This window comes from Podarcis pityusensis, assembly GCF_964106645.2.
Source record: "Podarcis pityusensis genome assembly, chromosome: 18".
Classification (NCBI taxonomy): Eukaryota; Metazoa; Chordata; class Lepidosauria; order Squamata; family Lacertidae; genus Podarcis; species Podarcis pityusensis.
Window position 1 is genome coordinate 4663891 of NC_138043.1, and position 20836 is coordinate 4684726.

Consider the following 20836-nt stretch of genomic DNA (forward strand, 5'->3'; position numbering starts at 1 on the left):
TTCAACCGCGCATTGCAGGTGGCGGCCTAAGCCAAACCTGGATTTCAGCGGGTCTACTCTTGAGTAAGGCTTGACCAGGTGCAGCCCATCGGTTCCCGGTTCAAAATTTGCTTCCCAACAGGTGACCAGGGGTTGGTTCGTAGCGGAAAAACAGAATCGAAAGCGACTTTGCAGAAACAACATTCCTATGGTTTTGCTCGAAGGATGTTCCCTCAAAACCGGCCACCGGTGAGTTTATCCCCGATTGTGGAAAATGTCTGTTTCTTAATTCTTTGGAAAGGGAGGAAGCCGCCGACCCGTCTTAAACACAATCCGTTTTGAACTGATTTTCGCCTTTCAAAATGCTAACGACCAACAAATTTCACATGCTGCAAACTTGCGCAGTTAACTGTTTTTTTTTTTGTGTATGTGTGCAGTGAGGAGAGGTTTTGTAAAGGCCTTTTTTTGGACAGTACTCTCCCCTGTTTGTGATCAAACCAGGGATATTCAGATTTTTTCGGTAATAAAACAACAGAGCGAAAAGAGATCTATCTATATATTTCTGCCCCCCCCCAAGATATAAATAAACAAGTATCGGTCACTGGTTCTGTGTTTTATGATCTTTTATTTTATTTTGTTGTACGCTGCTGTTTATATTGATATCAATATCCATATTGTTACATATATATAAATATATAAAGGAGTTGTTGGTTTAGAAATATTTTGATCTGTAAACAAAACTACTTGAAGCTGCAAACACCATGTTTCCTTAATTGATTTGCAATAAAACCACAGAATGGTTTATATCAATCAAGCGATCAACTTTCTCCCTGCAAGAGGGCCATCTTCCCAGGGGAGTTAAATCTGGCGGGGGCCGCATCCCAAAGTTTCTGCCCCCTCCCATTCTCTCATTCCCTGCCTAGCAGGGTAGAGCTAGGTCCCAGGTCGCTGTGATTTTTAGCTCTAGGTTATCAGGCAACAATGGACGCGGGTGGCGCTGTGGGTTAAACCACAGAGCCTAGGACTTGCTGATCAGAAGGTCGGCGGTTCGAATCCCCGCAATGACGGGGTGAGCTCCCATTGCTCGGTCCCTGCTCCTGCCAACCTAGCAGTTTGAAAGCACGTCAAAGTGCAAGTAGATAAATAGGTATCGCTGCAGCGGGAAGGTAAACGGTGTTTCCGTGCGCTGCTCTGGTTCGCCAGAAGCGGCTCAGTCTTGCTGGCCACATGACCTGGAAGCTGTACGCCGGCTCCCTTGTCCAATAAAGCGAGATGAGCGCCGCAACCCCAGAGTCCGTCACGACTGCACTTAATGGACAATCTCTCTCTGAGGTTGGGCGACCGCTTGTTTTGGTGGGGTTGGTCTGGATGTCCTCTGGGGAGCCCTCCGTCTACGCTGCACTGTGAGCACTCCTAAGACCCGGCGAGCTCCTGTTTCCTTACGGTCCGACGTCGGTGGTGATTGGCCTTTCCGCTACCTGTCTCTCCCAGGGTCACCTGCAGGCAGCGCCCGTGGTCACTGCTGCCGCGACCAGCGTCGTCTCGACGGCCCCCCAGTCCTTGAAGCTGACTTACCCGGAGATTTTGGACCGGATCAAGGAGGAATTCCAGTTCTTGCAAAACCAGTACCACAGGTAAAACGGCCAGGTTCTTTTTTGGGGTGGGTGGGGTTCATAATGACCTATCTATGTAATTCTAATACAATGATACCTCGGGTTTCATACGCTTCAAGTTACAGACGCTTCAGGTTACAGATTCTGCAACCCAGAAATAGTGCTTCAGGTTAAGAACTTTGCTTCAGGATGAGAACAGAAATTGTGCTCCGGCGGCGCGGCAGCAACAGGAGGCCCCATTAGCTAAAGTGGCGCTTCAGGTTAAGAACAGTTCCAGGTTAAGTATGGACCTCCGGAATGAATTAAGTACTTAACCCGAGGTACCACTGTAGTATAACCCAGGGGTCGGCAAGGGGTCGGATCCTCCGCGGGCCGGACCGGCGCAGCGTGACACCAGAAATTGTGTCTGCGCATGCCCAGACGCTGAAAATCGCACCTGTGCAGAAGCGATTTCCGGCACTGCGGACATGTGCAGACGCGTTTTCCAGCTTCTGGGCATGCGCAGAAGCGATTTCCGGCACTGCGGACATGTGCAGACGCGTTTTCCAGCTTCTGGGCATGCGCAGAAGCGATTTCCGGCACTGCGGACATGTGCAGACGCGTTTTCCAGCTTCTGAGCATGCGCAGAAGCGATTTCCGGTGCCGTGGGCATGAGCAGACATGATTTTTGGCGTCTGGGCATGCGCAGAAACAATTTCCGGCGCCGCAGACATGTGCAGATGTGATTTCTGGCTATGGGCATGCGCAGATGCGATTTCCGGCGTCTGGGCATGCGCAGAAGCGATTTCCGGCACAGCGAACATGCGCAGACACGATTTCCGGCGTCTGTGCATGCGCAGAAGCGATTTCCGGCACCACGGACATGCGCAGACGCGATTTCCGGTGCCGTGGACATGCGCAGACATGATTTCTGGCATCTGGGCATGTGCAGAAGCGATTTCCGGCGTCTGGGCATGCACAGAAGTGATTTCTGGTGCCGTGGACATGCGCAGACGCGATATCCGCCGCCGCGGACATGCGCAGACACGATTTCCACCGCCGCGGACATGAACAGACACGATTTCTGGCATCGGGGCATGCGCAGAAGCGATTTCTGGAGCCACAGAAGAGAGTCCCCGTGCCATGCTGCGCCGGTTTAGCGCAGTGCACGGGGACTCATTGAGCGGGCGGCTCAGTTTGGGGGCAGTTCGTGGGCCGGTTAAACAGCCTCCGTGGCCGCTTCCGGCCATGGGCCTTAGGTTGCTGACCCCTGGTATAACCAGATCAGTAATTTTTGATATAATTTTTGATCTTCCCATGTCCGTTCCCTTCTCTTTGCAGCTTGAAACTGGAATGTGAGAAACTCGCCACGGAAAAAACAGAAATCCAGAGGCATTATGTCATGGTAAGCAGCGTACAGGGGCAAATGTGGGGTTTTGGGGGGTGTGGAAGGCTTGGATGATGGTGTAAAGAGGGTCCCTAAGCCGTGGCGCAGGTGGCGCTGTGGGTTAAACCACAGAGCCTAGGACTTGCTGATCAGAAGGCCGGCGGTTCGAATCCCCACAATGATGGGGTGAGCTCCCGTTGCTCGGTCCCTGCTCCTACCAACCTAGCAGTTCGAAAGCACGTCAAAGTGCAAGTAGATAAATAGGTACCGCTCCGGCGGGAAGGTAAACGGTGTTTCCGTGCGCTGCTCTGGTTCGCCAGAAGCGACTTAGTCCTGCTGGCCACATGACCCGGAAGCTGTATGCCGGCTCCCTTGGCCAGTAAAGCGAGATGAGCGCCGCAACCCCAGAGTCGGCCACGACTGGACCTAATGGTCAGGGGTCCCTTTACCTTTAAGCTGTGACTTACTGCACTCTTATATGCACAGGAACTGTTCCCTTTCTTAAGAAAAATAAAATAAAAATCTTTGTTTTGCAGTACTACGAAATGTCCTACGGTTTGAACATCGAAATGCACAAACAGGTACATTTATTTATAGATGTGTTTGTGTATGTATGTGTTTGGCTCTGATCCGATAAGGCCCCTCCGTGTGTAGGGGGAAGCAAAATCACGCAGGGTCTCTGCCCCAAAGATCTTCCAATCTAGACAGCAAGAGAGCCCTGCTGAGAATAGCAATTTTTGGCGTCTGCTTCCGAGCCCCACAACCTTGAGGACACTTGAAGGGGGGTGTACAAATGTAACGGACGATGGTAATCAATAATAATCAATATCCAAGGAAGGGCTGTGATGCCTACTTTGTTTCCTAGGGCTGCCGTACGCCCGTGTTTTCCCGGGAATCAGACCGCATAATGGCGCCCGGCCTTATTTTATCTCTCATTTTCCAAACAAATTTACGCATCTAATTTAAGTTACCAAATATGAATATCGAACCCATTCCCCTTCGCCTCTCTGGAGTCGCTTATGCCCGATATTGCCGCATATCCCATTTATTTAATTATTTATTTTAAAATAATTTTTATTGAATGATTTTATGTTACAAAAAAAAACAATACAGCCATACTACTACTAAATATAATTAAGAAATAAAAATTACATACATCGATATTTAGTTTGTTATTTGTTATTTACCGTCTTATTTTCTCCCAAACATTGCATATAACAACACACATATGTGCAAAAATCCGCACACCCACACCCACACACAAAATGATAATAATGAAAGTAAATATTTTTCCCCCTTTTATCTTCCAAAATCTTTTCTTCAACTTTGACTTCCTGTCAAGCCCCTTTGCATAAATTTTATCTTACATTTGAATGTACACGAAACAATAAACCTTTCTATATAAATTTTCCAATACATTCTGAAAACATAATAAATCCTTAATTGTTGTTCACCTCCTTTTAGTTCCTTTATCACTCGAATGCTAGCTATTATTGTATTTTTGAACATATCTTCTATAACCATCCCATTTTCCTGCAAATTTTTGCTTTAAGTTTCCTCTGAGTTTACTAGTCAGTTGAGCCGTCTCCGCCGCATATCCGATTTAAATCTATTTATTATTTGTCCTTTTCCGCTCAATTCAAATTATTATTTGGCTGCTTGTTTTAAATCCACCCCTGCTGGCGTTTTAAAGCTGTTTACAATTTTCTTGGGCCTGCCAACCGTAGAAGCATGGCGAGTGTTGTGCGAGAGAGCAGGGCCTTTTCTGTGGCTGCCCCCAGATTGCAGCATCACTTCCCGAGAGAAGTTAAGACTGGCTCCCTCCTTGCTGTGCTTTTGATGGCATAGAATAGCTGCAAAACAAGCTTAGGCAAATTCTGGGAGGAGGAGGCGACCAACAATGGCTGCGTTCTCCCTCCACCGTTCAGAGGCAGCAATCGCCTCTCAACGCTCCTCTTCCGACCTTTCCCAGAGGCATTAATGTGTTGCATTTGTGGGCCACCTACAAGGAGCCCCAGGTGACGTCCCCACCTCTGCCCCCCCCCTTGCAATTTCATCCAAAAAACAGCCCTGTTCTCCCAAAAAACAGGGAGAGGAGCTGCTTCCTTTGAAACCCGGGAAATTTAAGGGACATTATCCATAAGGGACAGGAGCGGGACACAGCGCTGGGATAAGGGACTGTCCCGCCAAATAAGGGACGCTTGACAACTATGCGCACAAGGGACCAAGCCATAGCTGTCAACTTTCCCCTTTTCTTACGAGGAATCCTATTCGGAATAAGGGAATTTCCCTTTAAAAAAGGGAAACGTGGACAGCTATGGGGGACCGAGCGGGTTAGGATTCAAACCTGGCTCCCCGTCCCCCCGATACTCTCAAACAGGGTTCAGCAAACTTTTTCAGCAGGGGGCCGGTCCACTGTCCTTCAGACCTTGTGGGGGGCCGGACTGTATTTTGGAAAAGAAAAAAATAATAATGAACGAATTCCTATGCCCCACAAATAACCCAGAGATGCATTTTAAATAAAAGCACACATTTTAATATTTTAAATGTGGCATTTTAATTTTGTTTTTAAGTTGTATTCATTCAACTTGTTTTTATTACTGCTTGTTAGCCGCCCTTGGCTGGGGAGGGCGGGATATAAATAAAAACTATTATTATTATTATTATTATTATTACTCATGTGGAAACACCAGGCAGGCCCTGCAAATAACCCAGAGATGCATTTTAAATAAAAGGACACATTCTACTCGTGTAAAAACACGCTGATTCCCGGACCGTCCGGGGGCTGGATTTGGAAGGCGATTGGGCCGGATCCGGCCCCCGGGCTTTAGTTTGCCTACCTGTGCTCTTAAACCACCTTGCTCTGCCCTGGCACCTGGCGCCTGCCCAGAGGAGGGTGTGTGTGTGTGTGTGTGTGTGTGTGTGTGTGTGTGTGTGTGTAGGAAGACCCCCGCTGTCCGATCTGGGCAGAAGCCTATGCATGTCTCAGGACCATCTGGCAGAACCCTCCATCTGGTTTTTTTTCCTCCCCACAACGCTTCGACTTTTTAATTTCACTCCCTCTTGGAATTTTCCTTCTGCCAGCTCTCTCCACACCCCACAACCGCTGTCCCCCCTTGTTCATTTCCTCTGGCAAGATTTACAGCTGACTTCAGGTGCCGCTGGCCGGCTGCCAGCAGCCTGTCTGCGCTCCTCGGGGGGGGGGTTTCCCCCCCTCCTTCTCGCTCTCCCCCCAAACCCTCACCTTTTAACAAGGGCTCATAACTCTGAGCTCTTGACAGCCCCTGCATGACAAATAGGAGCCGGGCTTTTGCGCGGACGGACGCTTTGGGAGTTATTGCCTTGGCCGTGCCGACGGATCCTTCTTGCTCAGCTCCAACCCACAAACGTCTCCTTTTTTTCCAATTTTTTAAAATTAATTTGCCAATTTTTTTTAAAAAACAAACAAACATACATACATACATCCTAAGGTAAAGGTAAAGGTAAAGGGACCCCTGACCATTAGGTCCAGTCGTGGCTGACTCTGGGGTTGCGGCGCTCATCTCGCTTTATTGGCCGAGGGAGCCGGCGAACAGCTTCTGGGTCATGTGGCCAGCAGGACTAAGCCGCTTCTGGTGTACCAGAGCAGCGCACGGAAATGCCGTTTACCTTCCCGCCGGAGCGGTACCTATTTATTTGCACTTTGACGTGCTTTCAAACTGCTAGGTGGGCAGGAGCAGGGACAGAGCTACGCGGAGATTTGAACCGCCAGCCTTCTGATCGGCAAGCCCTAGGCTCTGTAGTTTAGACCACAGCGCCGCCCGCGTCCCATTTAGGAACAGTTAAAAGGTAAAGGGACCCCTGACCATTAGGTCCAGTCACGGCCGACTCTGGAGTTTTTTTTTGTTTTGTTTTTTTTAAATATTTTATTAAGGATTTTCTTGTTTTACAGAAGTGTAGTGCCTCGTATTTTTTTTCCCCATGTAACATTTTTACAAATCCGTTTCATTTGTTGAGGCATTAGGGGGAGAAGAAAAAAAAAAAGAAAAAAGAAAAGGGGGGTGGAGAGAGGGAAGATGGATGGGGGTGGGGTCGGGTGGCGGTGTTTCTATTATGTTTAATGTATGTAGAGTTTGGTGGGCCGACTCTGGAGTTGCGGTGCTCATCTCGCTTTAATGGCTGAGGGAGCCGGTGTACAGCTTCCGGGTCATGTGGCTAGCATGATTAAGCCGCTTCTGGCGAACCAGAGCAGCGCACGGAAACCCCGTTTACTTTCCCGCCGGAGCGGTACCTGTTTATCTACTTGCACTTTGACGTGCTTCTGAACTGCTAGGTTGGCAGGAGCAGGGACCAACCTTACTGCGCGCTTGTGAAACGTGGACCACTTATAAACGCCATCTCCAACTCCTTGAAAGATTCCATCAGCGGTGTCTCTGAAAATTTTGACACATCCCTTGGGAAGACAGGTGAACTAATGCCAGTGTAGTGGAAGAAGCAAAGATCACCTGTGTCAAAGCAATGATTCTTCAAAATTCACTTCGTTGGACTAGCCTGATTATCGACTGGACTGAGGATGCCTGATTATCATCTTCCAAAGCAACTACTCTGTTCCCAACTTAAAAATGGAAAGTGTAATGCCGGTGGTCAACAAAAGAGGTTTAAAGACTTTCTCAAGGCAAATCTAAAAAAATGTAGACAACTGGGAAACACTTTACCAAAGGTGTCATGGGCTTTGAAGACACTCGAACTCAGGACACAAGGGAGAAACGTGCTAAGAGGAAGGCACACTTGGCAAATCCACACCAGCATCAACTCCCGCCCGGAAACTCCAATTCAAAGTGGTGGTGCTGACCTTGAAAGCCCTAAACGGCCTCGGTCCAGTATACCTGAAGGAGCGTCTCCACCTCCATCATTCTGCCCGGACACTGAGGTCCAGCTCCGAGGGCCTTCTGGTGGTTCCCTCCCTGCGAGAAGTGAGGTTACTGGGAACCAATCAGAGGGCCTTCTCGGTGGTGGTGCCCTCCCTGTGGAACGCCCTCCTGCCAGATGTCAAGGAAACAAACAACTATCTGACTTTTAGAAGACATCTGAAGGCAGCCCTGTTTAGGGACGCTTTTAATGTTTGATGTTTTATTTTGTTTTTAATATTCTGTTGGGAGACGCCCAGGGTGGCTGGGGAAACCCAGCCAGATGGGCAGGGTTTAAATAATAAATTGTTGTTGCTACTTAGGAAGTGTGAGGTTCTGGGTTCAAATTCCAAACAAGCCCCGCTCAGCGTGGTCAGATAGTTCCATGGGGGAACACAACCTGGTTTTGTACACTGAAACTCCTGAGTTTGTGACCTGACATCTCCAATATTATTATCTTTTAATCCGGCGGCAGCAGGGGCTATATTCAGACATGACTTTTACCCAAAAAGGCCGCCCTTTTCCCTTCCTGTTGTGGACATCAGTACTTGCCAATGCAACGCTCCGCTGTGGCTTCACACAAACGCAGCCCAAATCCCAGTTTCTGGTCTGCAGATTAATTTTACCCGTAGCCTAAGTATTTATTTATTGGGACGCGGGTGGCGCTGTGGGTTCGAATCCCCGCAACGGGGTGAGCTCCCGTTGTTCGGTCCCTGCTCCTGCCAACCTAGCAGTTCAAAAGCACACCAGCGCAAGTAGATAAATAGGTACCGCTCCGGCGGGAAGGTAACCGGCGTTTCCGTGCGCTGCTCTGGTTCGCCAGAAGCGGCTTAGTCCTGCTGGCCACATGACCCGGAAGCTGTACGCCGGGTCCCTCGGCCAATAAAGCGAGATGAGCGCCGCAACCCCAGAGTCAGCCGTGACTGGACTTATTGGTCAGGGTTCCCTTTACCTTTTCGTAATTATTATTATTATTATTATTATTATTATTATTATTATTTATTTGAGGGGTGTGTGTAATGAAACGCGTTTTTGCAAAGAAGCCAAACTCTGGTTAATCGCTCTTGCCTTTCGGGCAAAGGTGGGAGAGCGATTTATGCTTGCAGAAGCAGGCTGTCGATATATATAAATATATATATATATATATATATATATATATATATATATATATTTTTTTTTTTCCCCGCAGGAAAGGGGAGAGGTCTTTGGGAGAGGAAGCTGTGGGGGCTGCGGAGAAGGAAGGGTGGGGCGGGGGGGAAGCCTGCCGATTCGGCCCTGATCGTTTTTCATACCCCAAGCGTTAAAGTGCCACTAAATTGAACATTAACGAGCGCGAGTGAATTGGAGGCTAGCTCTTTCCCCAGGAGCCAACCCTGCCCATCGGTGCATTAAGGAGGGAGAATCCATTACTGCCAGCCCCGGGAGAGAATTAAATCTTTCCCAGAAAGTACCTGCTGGCGGTGCCTCGATTCCTCTGTTTCTGCCTCGGTTTCCCCCTGCGTGCCCCCCTCCCTGTTTAGGCGGATGTGCAATCAAGCATCTGGTCTCTCTGCCGCGAGGTTTTCGTTTCCCGTGAAGTGCAGCCAGACTGCAGCAGAGACATCACCTTGTCAACAAAGGTCCGTATAGTCAAAGCTCTGGTTTTCCCAGTAGTGATGTATGGAAGTGAGGGCTGGACCATAAAGAAGGCTGATCGCCGAAGAATGGATGCTTTTGAATTATGGTGCTGGAGGAGACTCTTGAGAGTCCCATGGACTGCAAGAAGATCCAACCTCTCCATTCTGAAGGAAATCAGCCCTGAGTGCTCACTGGAAGGACAGATCCTGAAGCTGAGGCTCCAAGACTTTGGCCACCTCATGAGAAGAGAAGACTCCCTGGAAAAGACCCTGATGTTGGGAAAGATGGAGGGCACAAGGAGAAGGGGACGACGGAGGACGAGATGGTGGGACAGTGTTCTCGAAGCTACCAGCATGAGTTTGACCAAACTGCGGGAGGCAGTGGAAGACAGGAGGGCCTGGCGTGCTCTGGTCCAGGGGGTCACGAAGAGGCGGACATGACTAAACAACAACAACAGCGCAGCCGGACTAGGGGGGATCACAAGGGCCAGTTGAAAGCGTCAGGGGGCCGGCCACATGAGGCTCCTCGTCCCTACTCTGAATGAAGGTGCCACTGCCACAGGCGGAAAGGTAGTGGCGCCTAGTGGTTGCGCGAGGAAAACGGGGAGAAGCAAGGCTGGTTGCTCTTTTATTTATCTAAGTGTATACTCCACAAAAGGGACGTGGGTGGCGCAGTGGGTTAAACCACAGAGCCTAGGACTTGCTGATCAGAAGGTCGGTGGTTCGAATCCCCGCGACGGGGTGAGCTCCCGTTGCTCGGTCCCTGCTCCTGTCAACCTAGCAGTTCAAAAGCACGTCAAAGTGCAAGTAGATAAGTAGGTACGCCTCCGGCGGGGAGGTAAACAGCGTTTCCATGCGCTGCTCTGGTTCGCCAGAAGTGGCTTAGTCCTGCTGGCCACATGACCCGGAAGCCAGTGTGGTGTAAGTGGTTAAGAGCGGTAGTCTCGTAATCTGGGGAACCGGGTTCGCGTCTCCGCTCCTCCACCTGCAGCTGCTGGGTGACCTTGGGCTAGTCACACTTCTCTGAAGTCTCTCAGCCTCACTCACCTCACAGAGTGTTTGTTGTGGGGGAGGAAGGGAAAGGAGAATGTTAGCCGCTTTGAGACTCCTTAAAGGGAGTGAAAGGCGGGATATCAAATCCAAACTCTTCTTCTATAGAGGAAGATGAGCGTCGCAACCCCAGAGTCGTCCGCAACTGGACTTAACGGTCAGGGGTCCCTTTACCTTTTATACTCCACAAAGAAAACACTCAAAAAATAAACAATGGAGAAAACAATAAAATTATCCACCAGGGAAAATTACCTGCAATAATTTAAGGGTTAAAAAAAGGTAACAGTTGAACAGATTAAAACTGAGCCTCTGGGGAGGCTTGTCTCAGGAAATAATGTTTTTAGCAGGGGCCGCAAAAGAGAATGGTGCCTGCTTGTCGTCAAGTGGCAGGGAGTTCCAAAGGCACTTCCAAATTCAGAGCAGGTGTTAAATTGCCACAGATTGAAGTGGCCAAATGGGAATTTATGGGGGGAGAAGGTTTCAACTGATCCCAAGCTGTTAAGGGGATTTATATGGCCCCTGATTTAACTGTTTGCCTCCAGCTGAGAAGCATCGATGCCCAGCTCTGTTTTCTGTCTAAGCCTGCCATCTTCCTTTTCCTCTCTTGTCTCTCCTCCTTGCCTTTGCAGACGGAGATTGCCAAGCGACTCAACGTCATCTGTGCTCAGCTCATCCCGTTTTTGTCCCAGGAGGTGAGTGTCTCGTCTTCACACATGCTCCTCTATAAATATGCCAGCCATGCCCTTTCACCATTGACTCCAGTCCTTCTCCGTCCTGGTTTTCCATCCTCCTTCAACAGATGCAAGGGAACTGCTAGCCATTAGTGTTGCTATTCTTACAAGCAAAGCCTTCAAACTGAACTTTGCAGTGCGGGGTGTTCTTTCTCAGGATGCCAGCCATGCCCTTTCGCAATCGACTCCATTCCTTCTTCCCATTTTTTCTTCCTCTACAACAGATGCAAGGGGGCGGCTAGCCAGAACATTCGTTAGTGTTGCTATTGTTACAAGCGAAGCCTTCAAACTGAACTTTGCAGCACAGGGTGCTCTTGGCTTGGGATGCCAGCCATGCCCTTTTGCAATCGACTCCATTCCCTCTTCCCAGTTTTCCTTCCCCTACGACAGATGCTCAGCGTCCTGTAGATGTGAGGGCCTGATATTATTAGTGGCAGGATGTGTAGACGGTTGCAAGTGAGACACTCACCTGACGTTTACAACAATGGGGTACTTTGGCTCTGGATGCCCGCCGGCCATGCCCTTCCAGAAGGCACTCCATTCCATCCCACTCAGCACCAACACTTTGAATTGTGCTTGGAAATGTCCTGGGAGCCAACATAGGTCTTTCAGGACCAGTGTTATGTGGTCTTGGTGGCTGCTCCCAGTCCCCAGTCTAGATGCCGCATTCTGGATTAATTGCAGTTTCCGGGTCACCTTCCAAGGTAGCCCCACGGAGAGTGCATGGCAGTAGTCCAAGCGGGAGATAACCAGAGCATGCACCACTCTGGTGAGACAGTCTGCGGGCAGGGAGGGTCTTCAGATGTCTTCTAAAAGTCAGGTAGTTATTTACTTCTTTGGCATCTGGTGGAAGGGCGTTCCTCAGGGAGGGTGCCACCACCGAGAAGGCCCTCTGCCTGGTTCCCTGCAACCTCGCTTCTCGCAGGGAGGGAACCGCCAGAAGACCCTCGGGAGATGGACCCCGGTGTCCGGGCAGAAGGATGGGGGTGGAGACGCCCCTTCAGGTCTACTGGGCCATTTAGGGCTTTCAAGATCAGCACCAATACTTTGAATTGTGCTCAGAAACATCCTGGGAGCCAACGCAGATCTCTCAGGACCGGTGTTATGTGGTCCTGGCAGCCGCTCCCAGTCCCCAGTCTAGCTGCCGCATTCTGGATTAGTTGTAGTTTCCAGGTCACCTTCAAAGGTAGCACCACGGACAGCGCATGGCAGCAGTCCAAGCGGGAGATAACCAGAGCTTGCACCACTCTGGCCAGACGGGGCAGGGAGGGTCTCATCCTGCGTCCCAGATGGAGCTGCCCTGGACACAGAACTGACCTGCGCCTCCATGGACAGCTGTGGGTCCAAGATGACTCCCAGGCTGCGCACCTGGTCCTTCAGGGGCACAGTTAACCCATTCAGAACCGGGGAGTCCCCCACACCTGCCCGCCAGCCTTGATGGACCCCCAACCTTTTGTCTTTTCTGATGCACTCATTAAATTACCCTTCCCCTCCTTTTTTTCCTCCAGCATCAACAACAAGTGGTGCAAGCGGTCGAACGAGCGAAGCAGGTGACTATGGAAGAAGTGAATGTTGCACTCGGGGTATGTGGACCCCCACTTCCCTCCCACGCTCTTGGGGGAGCCCAAAGCCTTCCCCTCCTCCCCACCCCACCCCAAACCCTTTAACTACGGGGTTGCGTGGCTTTGAGCTTCTGGGTCTTGCTGACACTATAACTCCCATCCTTATCCCTCACCACAAAATGGGAAAACAAAACGGTTCAGGAGAGGAACGCTTCCTTTGCAGCGTTGGGGAGCTTTTTAGTTTATAATAATAATAATAATTTATTATTTGTACCCCGCCCAACTGGCTGGGTTTCCCCAGCCACTCTGGGCGGCTTCCACAGAGACCAAAAATACACTAAGATGTCACACATTAAAAACTTCCCTGAACAGGGCTGCCTTCAGATGTCTTCTGAATGTCAGGTAGTTGTTTATCTCTTTGACATCTGGTGGGAGGGCGTTCCACAGGGCGGGCGCCACCACCAAGAAGGCCCTCTGCCTGGTTCCCTGTAGCTTTGCTTCTCGCAATGAGGGAACCGCCAGAAGGCCCTCGGAGCTGGACCTCAGTTTCTGGGCAGAACGATGGGGGTGGAGACGCTCCTTCAGGTCTACTGGGCCGAGGCCATTTAGGGCTTTCAAGGTCAGCACCAACACTTTGAATTGTGCTGGAAACGTACTGGGAGCCAATGTAGGTCTTTCAGGACCGGTGTTATGTGGTCCCAGCAGCCACTCCCAGTCCCCAGTCTAGCTGCCGCATTTTGGATTAGTTGTAGTTTCCGGGTCACCTTCAAAGGTGCATATAGAGCGCATTGCAGTAGTTTATAAAAATTATGCATGGGGAATAGAGCAGGGGTTTTCAGCCTTTTCAAGTCCACGGCTCCCTTGAGCAACTACAGTGGTACCTCAGGTTACATACGCTCCAGGTTACAGACTCCACTAACCCAGAAATAGTGCTTTGCTTCAGGATAAGAACAGAAATCGTGCTCCGGCGGCGCGGCGGCAGCGGGAGGCCCCATTAGCTAAAGTGGTGCTTCAGGTTAAGAACAGTTTCAGGTTTAGAACGGACCTCCGGAACGAATTAAGTACTTAACCCGAGGTACCACTGTATGTTATTCCTGTGGCACCCATGGGAGGCTCAGGAGCCCAGTTATGACCGCAGAGATGGCAGCCCCTCACTCCTTTTCGAACACCCTCCCTTGTGGAGCGTTTCCCCAGCCTCCTCTCCTCTCTCCTCTCCTGGGGAGTCCTCTGGGCAGCCGCCGCCGCCACCCCCCCGGTCTCTGAGCTGCCCCGCTGCCCCAAAGAGAGGTGCCTCCTCAAACTGCCTCACAGGGGACTGGGACTTGCCTGCCCATTCCCAACAGCAAGGGCTGGTGGGCTGGGCTCCCTCGCCCGTTTGCTTGCTTACTCCGAGGCCATCTCAGTTCCTGGCGCCCAGCACCCCCTGGCCAGCCCCAGAGGCGCCATTCGCACGGGGAGCTTGCAGCCGGGGCTGCTGCAACAAACAGCCGTGCAAGCCTTTGGGGGGCAGAGACGTCAGAGGGCATCAGAGGAAGGAAAGAGGGACAGAGGCCAGTGTTTCCCGCGGCACCCCTGACCGTCATTCCAGGCACCCTACCGAAAACCACCGGCTAGAGAAAATCTAGGACCGAGGGAACTGACCGCTGGGCGATTCAGGGCAGAGAAAATAACGCCCCTTCTTCCTTTGGCTTGAAAGTTAGGCTGTGGGAACTCACTGCGCCACAAGGCAGCGAAGGCTGCCAACTTGGGATGGCTTCAAAAAAGGATTAGGCAAATTCGCCAAGCAGGGGGCTTTCGCAGTTGTAGCCGGGAAGGCTTCCAGAAACCATTTTCAGGAGGGGGGGGCACGAAGTGGTCTTCCGTTTGGGTCTTGCGGAAAAGGACGCTGCACTAGACGGTCTGATCTAAGACACTGCTGCCCTGGAGTTTTTATGGTTCTTAAGAGGACTGGTGAGATTTGTAGCTCGGGGGGGGGGGCTCCTCCCGATCTAAGAAACCTGCCCCCCCTTTCTGCTCTCCAGGAGAACGAGTCACCTTGACACTAGCCATACCAGCGTTCTCTTAACCTGGAGCAGACACACGGGGTATCACTGCTATAGAAAGTTTTGCAATGCCGTCGACAGGCTCTCTCTATTTATGCACTGAAAGGTTTTCTCCCCAGTCGAAATCACCCCTTTTTCTTCTCCATCGCGCTGGGCAAATCGATGGCCAGCCTGAGACCCGTGGCCAAATATTTTTCAGGTTGGAATATTTAACACACATACACACCCCAGCACAAAACACCTCTGCTCGATGCAAGCGCAATATCCCTGGGAAACAGTTGTCCAACTTCTGCTTTCAATACCTCCAGCATCGCCTCCTAAGGCAGCTGTCCAACAGGTCTTTATTATCATCCTTCTAATGGGTGGCGCTGTGGGTTAAACCACAGAGCCTAGGACTTGCCGATCAGAAGTTCAGTGGTTCGAATCCCCGCGACGGGTGAGCTCCTGTTGCTCGGTCCCTGCTCCTGCCAACCTAGCAGTTCAAAAGCACGTCAAAGTGCAAGTAGATAAATAGGTACCACTCCGGCGGGAAGGTAAACGGCGTTTCCGTGCGCTGCTCTGGTTCACCAGAAGCGGCTTAGTTATGCTGGCCGCATGACCCGGAAGCTGTACGCCGGCTCCCTCGGCCAGTAAAGCGAGATGAGCGCCGCAACCCCAGAGTCGGCCACGACTGGACCTAATGGTCAGGGGTCCCTTTACCTTTACTTAACGGCCTTTCAGATATATTACGGATTATGTCAACACAGTGGTACCTCTGTTGTCGAACGCAATCTGTGCTGGAGGACCGGTCGACTTCCGAAACGTTCGACAACCGAGGCGCAAAGGGCGGTCGTCAAAGTGATTGGGGGAAATTGAAAAAAAAAAACGCAACGGAAACCGTTCGACTTCCGAAAAGTGTTCGAAAACGGAAGCGATTACTTCCAGGTTTCTGGCGTTCGGAAACCAAAACGTTCGGCTTCCGAGACGCTCGGAAACCAAGGTTTTCCACAGTGTAAAGAAATATATAAACACACATGCACACACCACCGCTGAACACTTTTTTGTATCATGTTCTGTTTCGTATACAGTTTTCCAGAGCAAAATTTATTTGTTAGCAAGCGTATACTTCTGGATTGTAAAACGAAAACCCAGCCACAACTCCCGAAAAGCAGTCGAAAAACCCTCCGGTGTTTTCATAACGCGATGCTTGATTTGCACGTTAATTCCACATAGGTGTGCGTGTGTAAATGTGTTTTAACGCGCTCTCCTAAAGCGTGCTTTGTGTGTGTGTGTACAAGATGTGGTTGGTCGAACGAGCGATGCAGAATTTGGGGATGGTGCAGATTTTGAGAGGTGGTTCTGCCCTTTCGGTGTGCAATTTCCTAGGCTTCCTAGGCTCGCCTTTAAATGCAAACAGAATCTGATTTCTCCCGGGGTCTCTTGTGTTTCTCGCTCACGAGAGCTCAGCACGGATGCCATCCTGAATCTTACAGAGAGGGAGGGAGAAAGGGGAGCCCTTTTAAAGGTGTCTTGGCAGGGACGGCAGATTGCTCCATTGCCGCGGTTAATGAGCGGATTAGAAAAGGCTCTAACCGGAGGGACGCGGTAATGATAATGGCTGTGGGTAATTGGATTTAGTGCAAGAGGCTGGGGAGTCCTGAGTGGGACGTCTGGAACGGGGAGGAAAGGGGGCATGTGATCGTGCACAGCGTTGGAAAGACTAAAACGGGAGCCGGCGAGTTCTAGGAAAGGATGGCAGGTTTGTGTCTGCCAAGAAGGACTTGGCAAGGGGAGGTTTTCGCGCGTTCTGAGTGCCAGCCAGCCGTCCCTTTCCCCAAGCACCATTTTCAGGGTTCCAGCCGGCCATAACCCTTTCCCCAAACACCATTTTCAGGGTTCCAGCCAGCCATGCCCTTTCCCCAAGCACCATTTTCAGGGTGCCAGCCAGCCATGCCCTTTCCCCAAGCACCATTTCCAGGGTGCCAGCCAGCCATGCCCTTTCCAAAGCACTCCATTTTCAGGGTTCCAGCCAGCCAGGCCCTTTTCCCAAGTACCATTTTCAGGGTGCCAGCCAGCCATGCCCTTTCCCCAAACACCATTTTCAGGGTGCCAGCCAGCCATGCCCTTTTCCCAAACACCATTTTCAGGGTGCCAGCCAGCCAGGCCCTTTTCCCAAACACCATTTTCAGGGTGCCAGCCAGCCATGCCCTTTCCCCAAGCACCATTTCCAGGGTGCCAGCCAGCCGTACCTTTTCCCCAAATTATCATCATCAGGATTATCTAGGCCAACCCCCTGCAATGCAGGAATATTCAATTGCCCCATGAGGGGATTCGAACCCGCAACCTTGGTCTTATTGGCACCATGCGCCAAACAACTCAGCTTATAATTATAACTCCACTTTTTCCCCTCCAAGGAGCTCAAAGGGGAGTGCACATTATTCCCCTCACCTTCCTCATTGGCTGTGGGCAGGATTCCTGCATTGCAGGGGGCTGGAATGGATGACCTTTGAGGTCCCCTCCGACTCTATAATCCTTTGACTCAGTTCCCACAGCAACCCAGCGAGGTAGGCTTATGCCGAGAGGCGGTTTACTGGCCTCATGCCGAGGCCGCGAGCTTCATAGCCGAGTAAGGATTTGAACCCCGGGTCTCCCAGGTCATATCCGGCGCTCTAACCACTAAGCCACACTACCTCCCAGGAGGAGGGGGTGTGGAGAGGAGAGATTGCTCATCTCCTTCGCTCCTTAACTCCCTCCTTGTAAAAAAACAACCACCATCCGTGCTCCAGAAACTGGGTCAGCCTTCCTTTTCTCGAGCCTTTTAAATTAAATATGGCCCGTTCGTTCTGTTATGAAGGAAAGAAAACACTTTTTTTTTTAATAAAAAAAGAGAAACCAATAGGAACGGCTCCCTCACAGGTTAACCACGTTACCGCAAACCAATTCCCCGCTCGGGATTTCTGCAGTTTCCCTTTCTGCCACTGCAGCTCAGAGCTGTTTCCATTCTCTCACTGTCTTTCAACGCATCGAAGAAAAATTATAATGATTTTATTATTTGAGTGGCCCCAGCCACTCAAACAGACACCCCTTTCAAAAAACAAACAACCCTCTTTTCCGCGATTTTATTTTAAGAATAACTCTGGTATACTCTGAATACTAAGCAGAGAGTCCACGCTGTCCAGTCTGTGTGCTTTGCCTTTACACTGTGTGATAGCAACGTTTTCCTCTACCCTCCCTGTTCCTTTCCCCGCTCTGGTTCACCCAGAATCCTTCGTGTCTCCCGGATCGAGGGAAGCGATTGTTGTTTAGTCGTGTCCGCCTCTTCGTGACCCCCTGGACCAGAGCACGCCAGGCACTCCTGTCTTCCACTGCCTCCCGCAGTTTGGTCAAACTCATGCTGGTAGCTTCGAGAACACTGTCCCACCATCTCGCCCTCTGTCGTCCCCTTCTCCTTGTGCCCTCCATCTTTCCCAGCATCAGGGTCTTTTCCAGGGAGTCTTCTCTTCTCATGAGGTGGCCAAAGTCTTGGAGCCTCAGCTTCAGGATCTGTCCTTCCCGTGAGCACTCAGGGCTGATTTCCTTCCAAATGGATCGGTTTGATCTTCTTGCAGTCCATGGGACTCTCAAGAGTCTCCTCCAGCACCAGAATTCAAAAGCATCCATTCTGGTGGAAATGACTGGCAGAATCCGAGACCAGGGAGAAGAGTCGGTGGAAGAAGATTGGAAGAAATTTAAAGACTATTTACAGAAATATTGCAAAATTAATGAATGTTCGAATGATGTCAGAATGAAGTTAAGTGGTTTTAGCTGCAATGCCTTAAAGGTGTATGTAAAAATGGATTGCTAATAAGTGAGAATCTAAAGTTATAATATATTAATTTAAAGGACTAAGACAAAAATAAAGAGGGAAAGGAATTGCTGAATTAACCAATTGAACTGGAATACAAAAAAGGGAGGTGAGAGGAGGTCAGGGAAGTAAGGAAATGAAATGTAAGATACGGAAGGATTGATTTGTTTTTAAGTGTTTTTTTATCTTTGTTTTTTCTGTACTTTGTATTTTGTAAGTTTTTTCCTTTTTTGTTTTTTCCCTTGTTTTTTCCCCCTGTTTAACTATGTATTTTTTTGTTTTTGAAATTTTAATAAATATCATTTTTCAAAAGCAGCCATTCTTTGGCGATCAGCCTTCTTTATGGTCCAGCTCTCACTTCCATACATCACTACTGGGAAAACCATAGCTTTAACTATACGGACCTTTGCTGGCAAGGTGATGTCTCTGCTTTTTAAGATGCTATGTAGGTTTGTCATTGCTTTTCACCCAAGAGAGTGAAGCGATCGTCCCGCTCTATTCTGCCTTATGTCAGACCCCCACCTGGAGTCCTGCGTTCGGTTTTGGGCGCCACAATTTAAGAAGGATGTTGACAAGCTTGAATGTGTTCAGAGGAGGGAGGCCAGGATGATCAATGGCTTGGAAACCGAGCCTGATGAGGAACGGTTGAAGGAGCTGGGTATGTTTAACTTGGGAGAGAGGATACCGAGACGAGTGCCATCTTCAGATATCTTAAGGGAAGAAGGAGTGAGCGTTTCTCCTCTTCCGGAGAAAGGAGATTCTGACAAAACGTCAGGAAGAACTTTCTGCACAGATTTTAATAGCCCAAAAATGGAAAATGCAAGAATTACCATCTGTAGAAGAATGGCAGATGAAGATCATGGACTTTATGGAGCTGGCTGATCTCACCGGGAGAATCCGCGACCAGAAGGAAGAGGAATATCAAGAAGACTGGAAGAAATTCAAAGATGATTTGAATAAATATTAAAGATTTGTAATTACTTGAAAGAACTAAACAGGCCTAGGATTAAATTAGGATTAAATTAAATTAGGATTAGATAAATAAATGAGAAATAGAACCATAAGAAATTTGATTATAATTGGAATATTGTTTTTTTAACAATGATATTGGAAAACTGCTACATTTAGTTACAAGGAAATTCAGTTGGAAGAGATTAGAGGAAGCCAAGCAAAATGTTTATGAAATTGGAGGTTTAATTAATTAACTTTTTTACTGTATATGTGCATGTGGTTATATTCTTGGTTATTACTTGGTTTGTTTGTCTTATTTCACTTTTTTCTTTCTTCTTTTATTTTTATTAACTTTTCTTATTTTACTTTTGTTTTATTGAAGTAATGTGTTTGTACGAAAATCAATAAATATTATTGCCCCCCCCCAAAAAAGAACTTTCTCAATTGTAAGAGTTGTTTGACAGCGGAACAGACTCCCACTAGAAGTGGTGGACTCTCCTACCTTGGAGGTTTTTAAGCAGAGGTTGGACGGCCGTTGCTCATGGATGCTTTCGCTGAGATTCCTTCATTTCAGGGGGTTGGTCTAGATGACCGCTGGGGTCCCTTCCAGCTCTCCGGTCCTGTGCATAGCTGTCAAGCGTCCCTTATTTGGTGGGAAAGTCCCTTATCCCAGCGCCGTGTCCCGCTGCTGTCCCTTATTGATGATGTCCCTTAAATTTCCCGGGTTTCAAAGGAAGCAGCTCCTCTCCCTCCCTCCCTGCCGGCCAGGGAGGAGGGAGGCTCCAACTGTGTTGCTTGGCTGCGTTGCTCACCCAATAAGGAGTCTAAGAGCGACTGGGGGGTGGAGCTTGCATGCCTTGTGCCGATCAAATCGGCCGCCTTGCCTGGGGACTCGCCTTTGCTCAGCGCTTCCCAGCGGAGAGGTGACGGTGGTTTTCCTTGCTGCATCCCCTTTGCCGGGTTGCTGCGCTGTGGGAACCACCGCTTGAGGCTTCGTTTGGCTGCTGGCTGGGCTTTCTGCCTTTGGCTCGGAGGGGCTCAGAAGTCGAACCTACCTGTGCTTGGAAAATCCCTTATTTTGGCTGCTGATCCCTTATTTTCGAGGCTGCTGGCCCCTTGTTTTCAAATCTGTAAGTTGACAGCTATGGTCCTGTGATTCCACATTTGGTTCCCCCCCTCTCTTCTATAAACCCCCTTCTGTCTCCTCGCAGCATCAA

The 20836-nt window shown here is 49.7% G+C and overlaps 2 protein-coding genes across 3 annotated transcripts in view; one reads left to right on the top strand and one right to left on the bottom strand.

Moving 5' to 3' along the window:
* The window catches only part of LOC308467456 (granzyme H-like), a 175490-nt gene that overhangs the window by 16392 nt on the left and 138262 nt on the right, over positions 1 to 20836 (bottom strand). The gene's annotated exons all lie outside the window — the stretch shown is intronic.
* Positions 1 to 20836, top strand: part of LOC308467290 (transducin-like enhancer protein 1) — a 47109-nt gene that overhangs the window by 5760 nt on the left and 20513 nt on the right. Inside the window, exons 2-8 of one of the 2 annotated variants that reach the window (XM_080988863.1) lie at positions 122 to 228; positions 1471 to 1613; positions 2913 to 2976; positions 3495 to 3539; positions 11140 to 11202; positions 12750 to 12824; positions 20831 to 20836. The exon at positions 20831 to 20836 is cut by the window's right edge and continues 190 nt beyond it. In XM_080988863.1, coding sequence (XP_080844989.1) covers positions 205 to 228; positions 1471 to 1613; positions 2913 to 2976; positions 3495 to 3539; positions 11140 to 11202; positions 12750 to 12824; positions 20831 to 20836 — 420 coding nt within the window. In that variant the 5' untranslated portion in view covers positions 122 to 204. The remainder of the gene's footprint in view (positions 1 to 121; positions 229 to 1470; positions 1614 to 2912; positions 2977 to 3494; positions 3540 to 11139; positions 11203 to 12749; positions 12825 to 20830) is intronic. The other variant, XM_080988864.1, reaches the window with a different exon arrangement.